The 19070-nt window shown below is 43.6% G+C and overlaps 1 protein-coding gene across 1 annotated transcript in view; it reads left to right on the forward strand.

Moving 5' to 3' along the window:
• The first annotated feature begins 8358 nt into the window (after positions 1-8358).
• LOC129670161 (cytochrome P450 3A9-like) overlaps positions 8359-19070 on the forward strand; it is a 30150-nt gene continuing 19438 nt past the window's right edge. The window contains exons 1-4 of the mRNA XM_055598625.1: positions 8359-8519; positions 10693-10786; positions 15093-15145; positions 15704-15803. Of these exons, the coding sequence (XP_055454600.1) occupies positions 8449-8519; positions 10693-10786; positions 15093-15145; positions 15704-15803 (318 nt within the window). The 5' untranslated portion in view covers positions 8359-8448. The remainder of the gene's footprint in view (positions 8520-10692; positions 10787-15092; positions 15146-15703; positions 15804-19070) is intronic.

Here is a 19070-nt window from a genome sequence, read left to right on the forward strand (position 1 = left end):
GCACAACAGACTCAATGATGGAAATACTATTCGGGCTATAATACTCAGCACATAGATAGCACTATCAGCCACAATGAAAACAACGAATCCATCAAAGTCCATAATTATGAGAAAGTCTCAAAATATACTAACCTCCCAGTCTAGCTTCTGCAGTTCTGCCTCTGGATAACTATTCTTGTTAACTGAAGTGTGTCAACCCAAATCATGATTCCTGTGTTTAAAAATCTTGCCCTGAGAAAGGCTCAGGGCTACCCTGGGATTCTAAACACCCTGTGTAGTCACCCCTGTCTAGTAAAGACGTTCTTTTGCTTAAGACCAGGTCTGATCTGAACAGCCCTCACTGGTGAATGCCCCACAACAGGCTTGTACATGGATAGAAAAAGTCAACTCATATTACAACTCATTGCATGATCCTTTCAACCATGTAAGTGTTTCAGAGTAAAATGTAATTAGCTCTAAAAGAGTTTTACATTTTGTGTGGTTTTGTTTGGTTATGAATAAGTATGTCTATTTGACTGTGAGTGTGTGTAGGAGAGAGATAGAGAAGAGAGGAGAGGGAGAGAATGTTTGTGTGCATGACTGTATTATTTTCTTTTTCTTTTTTTTTTTTTTTTTTTTTAAGTTTCTATTGAAAAGTCATCCTATAATTGAGAGCTCAACAGCCTCTGTGGTGTCTTCTCCAGAGGCCACCTTCCCCATATTTACACTCCACCCTCTCCTCAGAGTTCTTGGCCCTTGCAGAACTGGAGGCCCTCTAATTGACACATGAGATAAGAAGGATAATATGGAGTGGGTGAGTATCTTGAAAGTTCAAGGACGGGCACAGATGCAGATCAAGGCAGACTATCTTTAACAAAATGTACGATTAGAAAAAAGAAGACTTTGGATCTCTTAGGTAACTCTGGTCAAATCTCTCACTGACAGAGGAAGAAAGAGCCCTGGTATGCACCACTTCTCATACTTTCAGCTATTTAAGACTTGCTGATTCTGCTTTAACATGCTTCAAAAGAGGGCTAAGGGGGAAAGACTGCTGGGAACTATAGTTAAGAAATAGAATCGGATTTGATATGGGGGGAGGTGTGAGAGATACTGGGAGGGCTGGAGGGTGGGAAAACTGTGGCTGGGATGTATGATAGGAGAGAAGAGCCTATTTTCAATTTTTAAAAAAGAGAAAAAACAGTTCTTTTACCATCAGCTAGAGACTTGGCGTCTTGGTACACAGGATCCCCCTAAGTGCTTCCCTGCCACCTTTCACAGCCTTTCCTACTCCTTCCACCAACCTGCAGAACCTCTCTCTCTTCAAGAAATACATAGTGCCACACTAGTGTGGGGTTCATGTGGGGAACATTCATCCTTCTCCCTGTCCTCCTTACTGCTCTCTTCATTAGTCCTGCTGCAGGTTGCTTACCAGAGACCCTCCTTCCAGCCCACCTCCATCCCATTGACGCTAGCTTTCTTGTTGTGTGGCAGATCCCAGGGTCTCCTGGTTCTTCTTGAAAGCTACTCTTTGAAGTTTCTTCTAGCTTATCTCCACTCTTCTTTGACTCTTCATGACCTGCAGAACAGTTTTCTACCAGGGACCCGATGGCCACCACACTTGGTTAGAACCCAGAGTGAGTAACAGCAACCAAATAACAGAACATCCACCCAACAAATATGAGTCCAGATGTTTACACAAAAAAAAAACACCTCAAACATCATAACTCCATATGCCTTAGACGCCAGTGCAAAAACAAAAACACCAACAACCAAGAACGTGTGTGTCCTCCAGAAGCAACCATATGTGCCAGGCCTTGAGAAAAGCAATTTATTTGAAGCACAATACAAGTACTCAAAAATAGAAATGCTCAATGTCCTTAGCCATCACAGTGACTCTAATCAAATCAAAATGACTCTAAGATTCCATCTTAAACTAGTCAGAATAGCTAAGATCAAAAACTCAAGTGACAACACATGTTGGAGAGGATGTGGAGAAAGGAGAACCCTCCTCCATTGCTGGTTGGAGTGCAAACTTGTACAACCTCTCTGGAAATCAATCTTGTGCTTTCTCAGAAAATTGGGAATAGTTCTATACCCAACTATACCACTCCTGGGCATGTACCCAAAAGATGCTCCACCACACAAGAACATTTTCTCAACCATGTTCAAAGCAGCTTCATTCATAATAACCAGAAACTGGAAAGCACCTACATGTCCCTCAACCGAAGAATGGGTGCTGAAATTGTGGTACATTTACACAATGGAATTCTACTCATTTATTAAAAACAAAGAAATCATGAGATTTTGCAGTCAAAAGGATGAAACTAGAGAAGATCATCCTGAGTAAGGTAACCCAGACCCAGAAAAACACACATTAAGTGAATATTAGACCTATAGTACAGGATAACCCTACTACAATCCACAGACCCAAAGAAGCTAAGCAACAAGGAGGGCCCAAGGGAGGGTGCCGGAATGTCACTCAGGAGGGAAAATAGGATAGACAGCAGAAGTGGATGAAGAGAGGGAACTGGACAGGAGATGAAATGGGGAAGGGAAACAAGGGTGAAGATCAGATGTGGGAAGAATGGGGGTGAGAGGGCTGGGAAGAAGAAGGGACACTGAGGGGGACATTTCTTTGTCAAGCTGGAGGCCTGTGACAGGGCAGGGTCCTGGGAGAATGTGGGTGTGGCTCTAGCTAAGACTCCTAATAGAGGGCTCATGCAGCCTGAAGTGGCCACCTCCTATCCAGGCAGGACTAGTGGAAAGAGGGGAACAACAACCCAGGGACAAAACCATACATTCTCTGTCTCTCACTCACTCACTCACTCACTCATTCACTCTCTCACACAAATGCAACAGACATACAAACATACACACAACAAAATATAAAACCTTTCTGGAAATAACACATTTTACCATGAAAAACTTAATATGGTTAATTACACCTTCTGTAATAAGGTGTAAATATGACTTTCACTTGTCCTCATTACCTCCAGTCAATTTGGGTGACATAGTCTAGTCATTTCTTGAGAGCAAAGCCCAGTCAAGACCATGGCCAATTCAAAGCAAAAGGTCTTAATCTACAAAGGGTCATAAAAGGAAGCATGCCTTGTGTGAAATTAATCTACAAAGGGTCATAAAAGGAAGCATGCCTTGTGTGAAATTTTTTCTATAAGGTAACATCTTTAAACACAAAAAGACATGACTACAAAGAACTGAGCTGCAGGCATGGAGGAAGACACTCTGGCCAAAGGTACATCCTGATGACCTCTGTGCTCCTGTCTGCACACACTGTCTGCCTTCAATGGCCTTCTGTGAACACATGGAGCAAACAGATGACTCACAGCCTGACAGAGAACACAGACAGGAACAGTCAGATTCCATTTTTGGTTGCAAATAAAGACAGGGTGATAATTATAGTACGTTGAGCTAAAATTAACCACACAGTGACATAAACCCGTTATCAATATTGATATGCTTATCTTTTTTCAGTTTCCCTAAAAAGTTAAAGTTTAATTTCAGATGTCAGTAAAGGAAGCCATTAAACTCATAAATGACTATAGCTGTGCTGTCAATGTTAAAAGGTTGTGAGCCCCCATTTGCATAAAGGGAAACCAAAACCAGGTCCCTTGCAAGAGCAGCCTGGTTTCAAAGTGGTCTCTTCAGCCCATGATTCAGAACTCTTTATTAAAAGCTCATGTTCATTGGCCTATTGAATTTTTTAAAATTTATTTATTTATTTGTTTGTTTATTTATTTATTTATTTATTTTTGTTTATTTATTCTATATCCCAAGGGTCCCCCTTTCTCCTTTCCTTCCAGTCCCCCTTCCCCTTATTCCCCCTTCTCCTCTCCCTCCCCCCCAAAAGGGGAGCCCTCCTCTCTCCCATATCAACCTTTCCAGGCACATCAAGTGAGCATATCTTCATCCCTTGAGGCCAGGCAAGGCAGCTCTGGTAGGTGGGAGTAATCGAAAAGCAAGCAGTAGAGTCCATATTAGAAACAGTCCCCCAATCTCTACTCTCCAGGTGCCCCATATGTAGACCAAGCCACCCATCGGCCACATGTGTGCAGGGAGACTAGGTCCAGACCATGCCTGCTCCTTAGTTGGTGTCTCAGTCTCTGTAAGTCCCCATGGGACTGGGTTGGTTGGCTCTGTTCATCTTCTTGTGAAGTTCCTGTCAGCTCCAGATCCTCCCGTCTTTCTTTCATCACTTCCACAGGACCCAGGGCCTCGTGGATGTTAAGCAAGCATTCTACCATCTGAGCCCATCCCTAGCACCAGCTAAAGCAATCCTAAATCTCCCTTTATATTAACTTTATAGACAACATTGAATATCCATTGTCATAGTTCCTTGCTATTGTTGTGAAGAGACACCATGCCCAAGGTTTACTGCTTGCAATTTCAAGGGGTTCGTCGGCAGCCATGGCAGCAGGGAACATGGCAGCAGGCAACAGTGTGGTGCTCTAGCAGTAGCTGGGAGCTTCCATGTTGGAAAAGCAACTGCAGGCAGATAGAGGGCCAGCTGGAATGGTGCTGTCTTCTGAAACCTCAACGTCTACCTCCTCCAATAAGACTGCACCGTCCAATCCTTCCCAAATCGCTCCACCAAGTATCTGAACCTCCCATGGGAGCCATTCTCATTCAAACCACCACACTCCCACATCATAGTCCATCACTGAAGGAAATTGGGTCAAGAGCTCAAGCAGGGCAAGAACTTGAGGGCATGAACTGTGCAGAGACCATGCAGGAACACGGCTTTATGACTGACTTCATGGATGGCTCAGCCTGCTCTCTTATAGCACCAAGGACCATCAGCCCAGATGTAACACCATCTGAAGGGGGCTGGGTCCTCCTGCATCACCCACTGATTAAGAAAATGCACTAAACACTTGCCCACAAGTCAATCTGGCAGGCATATTTTCTCAATCGAAGTTTCCTCTTTCAAAATGTCTTTGCCTTGTGTCAAAAGTTAACATAAAACTAGCTAGAACAGAAACTAAATGGACCTTTCAAAGGATTAACTAGAAATGGGGAAAAAATCAAGAAATAAATGTTCAGCATCTTTTTTTTAAGATTTATTTATTTATTTTATGTACATGAGTACTCTGCCTTCATGTACACCTGCATGCCAGAAGAGGGCATCAGATCCCAGTATAGATATGAGCAACTACAGATATAGTTGTGAGCCACCATGTGATTGCTGGGATTGAAGTCAGGACATCTGGAAGAGCAGATAGTACTCTTAACTGCTGAGCCATCTTTCCAGCCCACAATGTTCAGCATCTTTAGTCACCATGGAAATACAAATCAAAAATACTTCATCTTTTATTAAATAACACTGATCTCTTTAATAGCCACACTATTTTGTCCCCAACTTTATATATCTGTGTATGGGTCCTTACCAAGCTGCAAACTTTTCACGTATTTTCTCTTTGCATTGTACTCCTTTCTCTCCTGATAAATCTGGCTAGAGGCAGGTTGCAGTAACCACACCAACAATCTTAATGCCCTGTTACCTTACATTTTCCCGGATAATTAGCCCATCACCTTTAGACTCACTCTCCAACACTCTTGGGTATGGATAAAATGCAAACATGTTTGTTGCCAGCATGTAGCATGAATGGCCTCTGGTTCCCCCAAAAGAATCCAACAAAGTTAGTCATTTCCATCTGAAACACCATCAGCCAGGATTCTATGTCCACACTGATGCAGTGTTAACACTACAATCCTCCGTGTTAACACTACAATCATCTGTCAGCCTCCACTAACAGCAGCCTAAGCTCTAGCTTCCTTCCCAGATTTTTTTTCTTATTCTTCTGGAAACAAGTTCCACAGGTTTCTGAGTCTCACAGTCATTCAATGACCTCACTTATTCACGTCATTTTCATATGTTATTCATAGTAACTTTCCATAAAAATGAGAAAATCCCTCAGATAAACACCCTAAGCAAGGGAGGAAAGATAAGCTTTGGCTCATAATGTCAGGAGTTCTTATTTTGATAAATTGCTTTGGGCATGTTGCAAGTCTGAATGAGACATCAAGGCGGGAAGCATGTGTCAGATCAAAACTGCTTACTAGTGGCAGGTGAGAAGGGAATGAGGGGAGAGTGAGGACAAGAGGAACTTAAAGAATCTGATAAAAGAACATACAGCCTTCAAAGGCAGGGCCCCAGGTATAATTTCTAACTTAACTTCTGGACGGACCCTACTCTATGTTTATGGAGCAATCATTCATTTATCTGAAAGCAGGGTCGTGTCTGGTTTTATACTCCTTTTCCCCGAGCCTATAGCTGGAATCATATTTTATTTTAGACTCCAAGTCACCCTTGAATGCCATATGCCGTAATATCTGCCATAGATTGGTGGTCAAAGTGCTTGTGGTCCGTCTGTCTTTTCAGGCCACTGTCATCTTCTGAAATCTCAACGTTTTATCTTAGATGAACACATTCATCTTAGATGTGAAGTCTTTTCAGAGACTCCACATTCTTTGGTTAAGAATTTTACTAACTTGGGTACTGAGATATGGCTCCATGGATGAATTGTCTTCTATGCAAGCATTAAGGACCAGAGTCTGATTCTCTGCACACAACCTCTGGCTTAGTGAACCACCTGTCATCCCTCGTGTGGGATGGAGAGCCAGAGGAACCACAGAGCAGGTGAGCCAGTCAGGTGAATCAAACTAGAAAGCTCAGGGTCCAAGTGAGAAGTGCTGACAAATACATAAGATGGGCTGTGATTAGGAGATCTGCTATGAACCCCCACAGGCACGTGTGCTTGCACATGTACACACACACACACACACACACACACACACACACACACGGCTAACACCATCAAGGGTTCTGGATCGAGTTTTTCTGTTGGCCAGGTAAAGAATTAAAAGGCAGGAAGAACTGAAGCAGAGCAGAGAGCAGTGGGGAAACTCAGGCACAGCAGGTGGGGTCAACTGTTGAAAACCCCTTTCACTGAAGGTGAAGAAGCATGCATACAGCAAAGCATGCACAGAGAAAGAACCCTGAAAACAGAAGGGGATTCAAGAAGCTGAAGCCCAGCCTCTTCTTGAGGGCTTCGAGCTTTAAGCGCTGGGGTGCACTAAACCAGGTTCTTCCCGTAATTTATGATTGGTTAATTTAAAAAAAAAATACCCGGCTCCCATCTTGTAACTTGTTGTAAAGCCTGCCAGGCCTTTGTTTCAAGTCAGCAGAAGGATGAAGCCAGATATTTGCCATCTTTATCATCTGTCTGTGACACCTTTCCCTCTCTGTATGCAAATCGGGAATTTGCATAATCCCTAGTAACTCTCCCCTACTATCGTGAACACACACCACATATACACACCAACAGGAGTTTTTGTGGTGGGGGTTGTCTGCATGGATGTCTGTGCAGCACATGAGTACAGAGCCCATGGAGGCCAGAGGGAGCTGGATCCACTGAAGCTCAAGTACAGACGACTGTGAGCCACCATCTGGACACTAGGAACTGAACCCTGGTCCGTTGGCAGAGCAGACCGTGCTCTAAACTCTTGAGACATCCTCCAGCTCCATGTGACCGGCCTGCATGTGTCAGGAAGAAGACTGGGTATAAGTGAACACGCTTGCTTTTATGACTCAGGAACATGAAGTAATTGGTTCACAGGAAATGGACACAGAGAAGACAACTTCATCTCAACCTTCTAGAGGCCAGCTTTTTAAAGCATTCTATTAGGGACTAGAGACATTATGACTATGTCTTGCAGAAGCTCTTGACATGGTAATGAAAACATGTGTGGAAACCAATAATATTCTCAGAGAAAAAGAAATAAAATTGTTTCCTAGGCATAATAAAGGCTGTCCAGGAGACTATGTTTTTTTTTATTGTTGTTGCTGTTTTGTTTTTTTATGGGTTTTTTTTTGTATTTTTTTTTTAATCAGGTTACTGAGAAAGGAGTCTACCAGATGGAATTTTAAAGAATGGGTTTTTGAAGAATGAATAAGTGTCTTCTCTGAGACAGAGGATATTATAGACAGAGGGAAGTGAATTTTAAAAAAAAAATACCCACAGGTGCAGCTCACTTGGGTATTGGGGTGGGGGTGGAAAGCAGCCCTGGGCAAAAGGACAGACTTGAGGTTAAAGCCAATAACTTTACCTGAGTTTTTGATAAGAAGCAATAACTTTTGGATCCAGTGATAACACAGATTGTATTTTTCATTGATATGTCTACAAAACAAGTTCAGATATCAAAGTTGTCACACCCATGATTCTCTGCCAACTGCCCAGGTGAAGAGTACACTGAAGTCTTAGAACTGTGGGTGAGGCTGGCCTCTCAGTCAGCCCCACCCCCTTTTCCAGTACTTAAGCACTACAGGCTGGCCTTGACTCACACACAGCTGGCCAGTGAAGAGAGCTCATCAGGCTCAGCCCTGCAAGGTGCAGCACACAAAACTGATGGCAAAACTTGGGGAGAGAGACTTGTTTAAAGAAAGCAGCCATGGACCTGATCCCAGACTTTTCTGTGGAAACCTGGATGCTCCTGGCCACCAGCCTGGTGCTCCTCAACCTGTGAGTAAACTGCCAGGCTCCTCTTCTCTGTGATCAGGACTTGAGGATGTGAATCAGACAATTCTTTCCTTTACCAGCCTGGAAAATCTAAAGAGAAAAATGAAAGGGACATTGCTTGAGTGTAGGATGTGGCAAAGACCTAAGGTGTTGCAAATCCCTCCAAGGGGGTAAGTAGACATTCCTCTTCTACTGAACTCCACTTTCTGTGGATAGGAGGATTGGATAGCCTAGGTTAGACTTGAATTGTTCCTTGACTGAGTCTCGGTCTTTCCCAAGATGAACCAACCAGAGCTCAGCAGAAGCAGATCACAACTATCTGGTCACTGTGTTTGGTGGGAGTTCCCTTCTGCAAGGTCTCAGGCTGTGGGAACAGGAGGAGCTTTGGTGCCATCTTCACCTCTGTTCTCTCTGATGCAGGAGATGCGGAGGGTGGCCCCATGCGCACATGGCTACTTCCTGCTCCCTTGTCCCACCTCTGGGACCATTTATGCATTTTTCCTGGTGTACCCCAGGCTCTAGGGTCGGCTCAGATTCCCTCTTTTATTTACTCCTCCCTGGAGCTCTCTGCCTCTCCAAACTTAGATCTTCTACATAATATGCAGAAAATTTTTCTTCTAAATCATGACCCTTTGAAGTAAAAAAGACTTGATTTTTTTTCCCCCTCCACCATTTCCTGTCAAATCCCAAAGCATCAGTACAGGGAGTTACTTCTCCCCTGCTATGAAATCTGCTGGCATCCTCAAAAGGCACACACTCTGAAACAATTTGGATTTAAAATATTTTCCTTCTAAGTTCCACTGGGAGCATTGGTCGAAACCTCTGTTTTGGCACTTCCATTCCACATTGTGATGATTTCATAATGGTACAAGGGAAGAAAGAAGTGATCCTGAGTTCCAGGGTAACAAATGTGACCACCTGGACAGCTCACTAAACTGCATGTGTGTGTGTGTGTGTGTGTGTGAGAAAGAGAGAGAGAGGGAGAGAGAGAGAACACATTCCTATGTGTCTGTGGAAAGGAGATGCTCCCCATCAGCACCACCAAAGCATCATATTTGACTTCTGTCACCATTTTACATTAATAAAAGACAGATACTCGCGGTGATGTAAAAATAGAATTCTCAAACATGGCTTTATTCTTTGAAGGAAAGGCTAAACATTTGAGGTATTGTGGCGACATCTTTCATCTGATCGTGCTTTGCAATTAATTGGAAAGGTTTCATTTCATTCTACCTGATCCCACAGCTTCTATGAGAAGACCAGCACTTCTTTCAGAGGGGTTATGTGGGGCTGTCAGTATTTTCAACAACAGCTGAGTGTAAAGTGACTTCATCTGTTTATAAATGTCAGGAATGTAAGCGTAATGCATAGAGAGGGTCTGTATGCATTGAAATAAACTTGCTTAGCAGGTTTTATAATTCCACAGTTGTTGCTGTGCCTTTCCATTAGGTCATGTGGCTCTCTCAGTGTGGGTGGCTGAGGAAGAGGATGGGCCAGCGATGATGTAAATTCTACCCAGGTATGAGTTAGAACACCAGTTTTCAACTTGTGGCTCTTGATCGCTTCATGGGGTCACATATTATATACCCTGCTCATCTGATATTTACAATTTGATGCATAACAGTAGCAAAATTACAGTTACGAAGTAGCCATGAAAATAGTGTTATGGGGGGGGGGGTTGTCACCACACCATGAGTTACTGTGTTAGAGTTGAAGTATTAGGAAAGTTGAGAACCGCTGAGTTAGGAGGAAATAAGAAAACCCCTCGGATATGCTTGCGGATTGCAGCCCCACAGAGGTCAGTAGAGGGGCAGACACCCACTGGCATCCAATCCATTTCATAAATGACACAAGCGAATAAAATGATGTATTAGTGTTCTAGCTGAGTCTCATCACATGAGCAGCGAAGCTGGGGATGGTTGTAAATAGTTTACTTTCGGACTTAGAGCCAAAAATAAATTCATCTACAAGTTTAGCTAACCTTTGCGGGTTTGGGGAGTCTCAGAAAACGTGAGGGCAGAAATGAGGACGAGCAGAGGCGGAGGCGGCGGCTGCTGAAGCTTTTGGTGGTCCTTGTTATCCTCCACTCCAGCGTGATGGTTACGATTCCGTGGCTGGGACTGGTACACGTGATGCCCCGTGACAAGCCCTAATACCTTCATCCCTCACTTTACAGGTATGGAACTCACACACATGGAAATTTTAAGAAGTGGGGGATTTCTGGACCGAAACCGCTGCCCTTCGTGGGAAATGTTCTAGCGTACCGCAATGTAAGTGTGGAATGGGAGCCCCACCTGGCTTGTGGTGCCAGCGCTGGCTTGGGTCCTGCCCCTGGAGAGGCCAGATCTCCTAACAGTTCTCATGTTGCTTCGGTGCCGCTGATCAGCTCAGCCCTCTGGCATGTATGTTCTCATGATGAGGATTTGTTGTTAATATCTGAGACTCAAAAAAAAATTGTGTTTGATTTTTCCAGTACATATTCCAGCAAAGGACAGTACTGCCTCTGGAATCCTTTTTTATTTAGCGTCTGTGTGTGTTTGTGTGTGTGTGTGTGTGGTGATGTGAACACAAAGGTTAGAGAATAACAGTGAGAGTTGATTCTCTCTTTTTTTAATCAATTTATTTATTTTTTCACATCCTAACTGCAGTCCCCCTCCCTCCTCTCCTTTCGGCTCCTCCCTGCTCCTCTCCTCTTCCCCCAACCCACATACTTCCACATTTTTCTCCAGAAAAGGGCAGACTTCCCATGAATATCAACCAACCATGACATACAGAGTTGCCATAAGACTAGATGCATCTTCTCCTATTAAGTTTGGATGAGCCTTTTAGAGGGAAAGGGTCCCGAAGAAGGCAACAGGGTCAGAGACAGCGCCTGCTTCCACTGTTAGGAGTCCCACAACAAGATCAAGCTGCACAACTGTAACATGCCAAGGGCCGAGATCAGCCTCATGCATGCTCTCTGGTTGGAGGCTCAATCCCTGTGAGCCCTTATGAGCCCAGGGGAGTCTGTGGGTTTTCTTGTGACGTCCTGACCCCTCCAGCTCCTGTGATCTTTCCTTCCCCTTTTCTGCAGGATTCCCCACGATCTACCTAATGTTTGGCTGTGGGCCTCCGTTTCTGTTTCCATAAGTCACTGGAGGGAGCCTCCCTGAAGGCAGTTTGGCTGGGCACCAATCTCCTAGTATAGCAGGATATCATTAGGAATCATTTCATGGACTCTTCCACCATTTGTGTGTGTCTGGTCCTAGCCTGAGTCTCTGGGCTGTCCAGCCTCTGGGTCCTGGCCCTCTGGGCAATGTCAAGGAGAGCTGGTTCTCTTCTTCAACCATGTGGGTCCTTGAGATCAGGTCATTAAGCTTGGGTGGCAGATACCTTTACCTACTAAGCCATCTCACTGGCAGCTTTTGTTTTTGTGGCTAAAAACATCATAAATGAAACTTTGTAGAAGCTTTGCTTTGTTTCATTTTGTCTCGTTTCTCTTTTTTTCAGTTTCAAACATTTTCTAGTTTTCTTTTTTTAATATTTTTTATTTTAGTTTTTATTAATTACACTTCATTCACTTTGTATCTCCGCATAAACCTCTCCCTCCTCTCCTCCCAATCCCACCTTCTTGCCCCCTTCTCCACTCATGCCCCTCCCCAAGTCCGCTGATAGGGGAGGACTTCCTCTCCTTCCTTCTGATCCTAGTCTACTAGGTCTCATCAGGAGTGGCTGCATTGTCTTCCTCTGTGGCCTGGTTAGACTGCTCCCCCATTAGGGGGAGGTGATCAAAGAGCAGGCCAGTCAGTTCATGTCAGAGGCAGTCCCTGTTCCCATTACTATGGAACCCATTTAGACACTGAACTGCCAGGGGCTACATCTGTGCAGGGGTTCTAGGTTATCTCCATGCCTGGTACTTGGTTGGAATATGAGTCTCAGGAAAGATCCCTGTGCTCAGATTTTTTGGTTCTGTTGCTCTCCTTGTGGAGCTCCTGTCCTCTTCAGATCTTACTATTTCCCACTTCTTTCATAAGATTCCATGCACTCTGCCCAACAGTTGGCCATAAGTCTCAGCATCTGCTTTGATAGTCTGCAGGGCAGAGCCTTTCAGAGGCCCTCTGTGGCAGGCTCCTAACTTTTTCCCTGTTTTCTCCTTCTTCTGATGTCTATCCTCTTTGCCTTTCGGGGTGGGGACTGAGAATTTTAACCAGAGTCCTCCCTCCTGATTAGTTTCTTTAGGTGTACAGGTTTTAGTAGGTTTATCCTAAATTATGTCTATATGAGTGAGTATATACCGTGTATGTCTTTCTGCTTCTGAGCTAGTTCACTCAGAATGATCTTTTCCAGTTTTCACCATTTACCTGCAAATTTCATGATTTCCTTGTTTTTTATTGCTGAGTAATATTCCATTGTGTAGATGTACCTCTAGTTTTCTTTCTGTTGTCACTTTAAACCATTCTGAACAAAGGAGCTGGCAAGATGATTCAGAACACTTGCTTCACTTACAAAGAACCTGAGTTTGGTTCTCAGCAGCCACATGTCAGCTGACATCTCTAACTCCAGCCTCAGGGGCTCTAACACCTTCTTACCTCCTTGGGCATGCACACAGTTGCACATACATTCAGGCGGGCAAACACCCATACACATAAAATAACAATAAGTCTTTAAAACAAAACATTGTGAACCATGTAAATTAGAAAATGAAAGGTTTTAGCTTATTGTACTGGTTGGGATTCTTCATTGAAAGCTGTCATGGCAGGAGCTTGAGCAAAAAAAAAAAAAAAGAGCAAAAAAAAACATGGAGGAATCCTGTTCTCTGGCTCTCTAGGTTCTTCTTGGCTATCTTTCTTATTCAGCTCAGAAGTGTCTGCCCATGTAATAGTGATCTGGGCCTCTTACAACAATTATCCATATTAGATAAACCCCATAGATATTGACTCCATGGTCCAATCTGATCTTAAAAATCTCCCAGTGGAGACTCCCTTCTCATATCATTGGCTCTGTCGAGTTGATGATTAAAACAAACAAGTACAGGAAGTAAAAAGTCAAAGAAAATGCTTAATTTATGTCTTAGTTATGGTTTTATTGCTATGATGAAACATCACGGCAACTCTTTATAAAAGAAACATTTAATTAGGGCTGGCTACAGTTCAGAGGTTTAGTCCATTACCATCATGACCAGAAGTGTACCAGCATGCAGACAGACTTGGTGCTGGAGAGTTCTACCCTTGGATCTGGAGGCGCAGGAAGTGACTGCCACACTGGGCATGGCTTGAGCATCTGGGACCTCAAAGCCCACCCCCCAGTGATCATTTCCTACAACAAAGACCATACCTCCTAATAGTGCCACTCCATAAAGGCCTAGGGGGACATTTTCTTTGAAGCCACCACAAGCAGTAATGTTTCGTGTAGTTGTGTCCATCTTTCTGTGTTCCGTAGAAACCCTGAGAAGCAATTTGTCTGTCATTCTTTGCTCACTTGTTTGCTCACTCAGCAATGTGCCTGAGACTCACCCACTCTCTAGATTAAAAGAGGTCCTGATACCACCAGAAGACCTACAGAGGAAACCAACCTATGCCTGTGGGGGCTCGTAGAGGCTGACCCGCCAACCAAAGAGCCACACACATCTGGCAGAGGTGCAGCTTGGTCTTCATGTGTGCCCCCTAACAATGGGAGTAGGGGCTGTCTCTGACTCTGTTGCCTGCCTCTGGATCCCTTTCCCATAGCTGGGCTGCCTTGTCTAGCTTTGGTGGGAGAAGAAGCTCACAGTCCTTCTCTGATTTGATGTGCCAGGGTGGTTGGTACCCTTTTCTGAGGAGAAGGGGAAGAGGAATGGAGGGAGGGCTGTGATGGTGGAACTGAGAAGAAAGAAGGGAGGGGTCTTTGATCAGGCTATAACGTGACTAAATAAATGAATTGATGAAGAAAAAAGAGATCCTGAGTTTGTCCTAGATTCTACTTCCTCTGGTGTTCTAGGGAAAGCTTATGAGGTAAACAAAATGTGCTTTAACTATGGAGCTACAGGATGACGCCTGTTCCTGGGATCGTTCCTCCTGTTCATTTCACTCGTCTCCTCTTGTGCCTATGAAAGGAATGACTCAGAGTCCTTGGGCATTTAGGGATGACACGTGGGAGAGCAAACACACTTTAGAGAGACATGGACTCACTGTTATTCATGGACAGGAGCAAGTGACCATGCATGTGCAAAATTGGGAGAAAACTCTGAACAAGTTCAAGGTCCTCATTTCAGATATCTCCTGTGTTCTCTCTCCTTCCCACTCAGATACACAAGAATGAGAGCATTCCCCTTATTGCCGGTGATAGATAGTAAGCTTGATTTAGTAAAATTCAAATCATTTGTGCCCCAGTTAGATAAGGGCAATCTGTTTAAAATGGGGCAGCACGGTGGCTCAGCTGACAAATGTGTCTGCCACCAATCCTGGCCACCTGAGTGTGGTCCTTGGAACCCACATGGCAGGAGGAGAGACGTGACTACCAGATGAGGTCCTCTATTACACACACACACACACACACACACACACACTAAATAAATGTAAAAATAACAATAATGAGTTTTCATGTCTTTTCTCTTCCCAGGGATTTTGGGAGTTTGACAGACAATGTCACAAAAAATATGGTAAAATATGGGGGTAAGTAACTTCCATTGGTTTACTTGAAATGATTACGTATCTCAGTGCCTGGAAGATAGCCATGGACTATAGCCTCTTGGGCTGAAGGATGATTATAAGTATTTTCGAGGCTTTTACAACCAAGGATCCCATATGTCTCCAGGTGTCATGGTTCACAGACTTAATTAGTCTGAGAAACTCGAATATTTTTACTTTTCTCTTAGACCTGATGGCCCAGGAATGGCTCACCTGACTTTCTGCAGAGTGTCTGGCTATTCAGTTCAATATTCGTGTATGCACCACCACATTTAATAATAGTTTCCATTTATTTCCAAGTGTGATCTCTTTGTGGAGCTGTTTTGTGACTGCCCCTTCCTGCATCAGCTACGTTGTACTTCTCATGAAGGCTCCTGTGATAGGTCAGAACTCCTGGCTTGAACTAGGATCTTACATAGCTGTGTACTACACAATTTGGATTATGTGTCTTGTGACATCTGAATCAACGTCTCGGTTCCTGAGCTTGCCTCCAACTAGAAAATCTAGATGGTCAGTTGAATCTTCTCTGCTTTCCCGATGCAGGTTTTATGAGGGCCGACAACCTGTTTTGGCTATCATGGATCCAGACATAATCAAAACAGTGCTGGTGAAGGAATGTTATTCTACTTTCACAAACCGGCGGGTAGGCCTCCATGTTTAAAATTATTTCAACATGTCTTCATGTATTTATGCATTAGGTAGGTGTTTTGGTGTGTGTGTGTGTGTGTGTGTGTGTGTGTGTGTGTGTGTGTGTTAGATGTGCAGTGTAGGCACACCTGTGTAGGTTAGGTGCTACTCTCTGTCACTCTCTCATTCCCATAAGATGGCATCTCTTGATAAACTTGGAGTTAAACCCAGCGGCCAGAAACCCCCAGCATTTTCCTGTCTCTGCTGCTCACACAGCTGGGGTTACACACCTGCCCAGGCCTAGCTTTTGAAGTGGGTGCTTGGGATTTAAACATACGCAGCAAGCACTCTTAACCACTGAGCCATCTCCCCAGTGTCATGTTTATGCATTAGCTTCTTATCATGACGTAATCATAGCATCATAGGGAACTGGACAAAACTGTGCAAGAAGCGTCCATCTGTCCTTCCCCATTTTTCCAATGGTAATATCTGTAAATTTGCTATGTCTCTGTGACAGCAAATTAATAAAATTCATATATTGTTCACTTATCATCTATTTTATATACCCTATTGTGTATGTATACATATATAATGCCATACAGAATTAACACAGGTGTACCTATCTGGAACAACCAACAGTTAAGACACAGAACTCTCCCTTCAGTGTGGATAGGGCTCCCTCTCACTGGTCTGATCGAGTGACCATGTATAGCTTAACTCTACTTCTTAACGGGAATCTATCTTATTTCCTCCCTTATTAGCACATTTTATTATGCAAAAGAATGAGTTTTCTTATGACATTTCTTACTGTATATAATGTACTTTATAACCATCCTTCCATTACTGTCTTACATTTCCCTTTTCCTCTGGTCTTCTTCCCAAATATAACTCCTATTTTTATTGGCATTTAAGATAGATACTGCACAAGAAGAATGTCACACTTGTATTTCTGAAGCTGGCTTAGTTCTGTAAACGTGATGACCTCCACTTCTATCTATGTTTATGCAAATGGCATGATTTTGTTCTTCTTGTGGCCAAATCAAACTCGAGAATGTGTGTGTGTGTGTGTGTGATGTTTTCTTTATCCATTCACCTATTGATGGGCACCTGTGATGCCTAATCTTGATGTCAACTTGACATATCCGAGAAAAGGGACCTTCAGTTGAAGAATTTTCTCTGTCAGGCCTATGAGCATATCTGTGAGGCATTTTCCTGATTGTTAAATGATATAGGAGGGCCCAGCCCACTATGGGTAGTACCATTCCTAGGCAGAATGACCTTGACTGTATAAAGAAGGTAACTGAACACGAGGCTGGGAGCAAGCCAGGGAACAGCCTGCCTCTGTTGGTTTCTGCCTTGAGCTCTTGGCTTAAGTTCCTGACTTGGCGCCCCTCAGTGATGGATTACAACATGTAACCTAAAATAAAATCTTTCACCTACAAGTTGCTTCTGGCCGAAGAGTTTATCACAGCAACAGAAAGCAACTTAGAACAATGCCTAAGCTGTGATCCTACAGCATGGCTATTATGAATAGAACCACCAAAACCACGGGTACATGGGCTGCAGTGTGCTGAGCTCAGTTCCCTTCACTTATACCCATCATGGTGGATCATATGGAGTTAAATGTTTAGGCATATAAGGATCCTCCACACTGGTTTCCATAGTGACTGCACAAATTAGCATTCTCACCAGCGGAATAATAAAATAGTTCATTTCCCACACATTTTCAGCAACGTTTGTGCTTTAACAAATGTAAGGGAAGAAAAACTCTTATTTGAAGGATGCAAACACATCTAGATTATGCTTTGGTAACATGTCTCAAAATGTATCCCAGAAAACTCCTTGTTTGTTGCCTGTTTTTCTTTACTAAACTTTACAGTTTGGGTTTTTTTTTTGGGGGGGGTTTGGGGGGTGGATTTGTTTTTGTTTTTATTGTTTTTGTCATGTGATTTTTTGAGACAGGGTTTCTCAGTGTAGCCGTAGCTATTCTGGACTCCCTTTGTAGACCAGGCTGGTCTCAAATTCACATACAGTGTTAAGATTTAAGTCTGAGTCTGTGATCTATTTTGTGTTAAGTTTTATATGAGTATCAGATTTATGGCAACATTCTTTTTCCTCTTTTTTCTTCTGTCTTTCCAGTTTTTCTGACATAACTGAGTCGCTTTTGCACCTGTAGGGGAAAAAAATACCTGGAGTCTGGGAAGATGGTTCAATATATAAAAGCACTTAGAACACAACCTGTGCTCAGCTCCCCAGAACCCATGTAAAAGCTGCACACAGCACACACGTGTACTCCCAGTACACACCTATGATGATATGGAAGTAAGGACAGAATTTGGGAAAGCTTGCAGGCCAGCTGCCCTGGCCTAAGTCAAACAAGGTGGAAAAGTGAAGACCAATGTCCAAAGGTTGTCCTCTGGTCACCACGCATGTCATGGCACACACACACCTGCCCTCATCTGTGAAAAGTACACACACTCACATAAACACACACAAACCAGGGGAAAACATTCTGGCGTGGCATCATATCAGCTCATGTGTGTTGGTCAAACTTCGCTCTTCATGCTTAAGAGAAAGAAAGGTGCTCCTGCCTGGTGACCCATCTTCCCGGCAGAACCCTCTGGTCTCAAAATGTGATATGCTTCTCCGTTCTTTCACATTTTGTTTGATTTCCTTCACCAATACTTTTACAGCTTCTAGAATACTGTACATTTTTGTTAGAGTCATACCTAAAATATGTCATCTTCTTTAGTTATTTATTTTTATTGCTTTATTGTGTGTGTGTGTGTGTGTGCGTGTGTGTGTGTGTGTGTGTGTGTGTCTGTGCACGCTACATCCTAAGGAGCTAGATAAGATCATCAAAACCCCTGGAACTGGAGTTACAGAGGGTTACAAGTTGCTATGAGGGTGCAGGGACCCAGTCCCGGTCCTCTGGAAGAGCAATCAGTGCTCTTAGTAGTTCATTTCTGTGGAATGATTGTGAGAGTGATTGTGCTTCATGCTGTCTTCCCTACTCTCATTTACCTTAGAAATGCCGCCACATCTTTGCTTATTTTTCTGGTATCTCACATAAAAAAAAAAGTTTGCCACAGCTATCGCTGCCATAACCCCAGCACTAGATGCAGGCAGGTGGATTCCAGGAGCCCCCCAGCCAGCCTAGATGGAACAGGGAGCTTCAGGTTCAGTGAAGGCCCTGTCTCAAAACAGTAAGGTGGAGTGACAAAGCGGGACACCTGATGTCCTCCCCTTCCCTCTGCACATGCACACAAGGAATCACACACGC

The sequence above is a fragment of the Psammomys obesus genome, unplaced genomic scaffold, assembly GCF_907164565.1.
Source record: "Psammomys obesus unplaced genomic scaffold, mPsaObe1.curated_primary_1811, whole genome shotgun sequence".
Taxonomy (NCBI): Eukaryota; Metazoa; Chordata; class Mammalia; order Rodentia; family Muridae; genus Psammomys; species Psammomys obesus.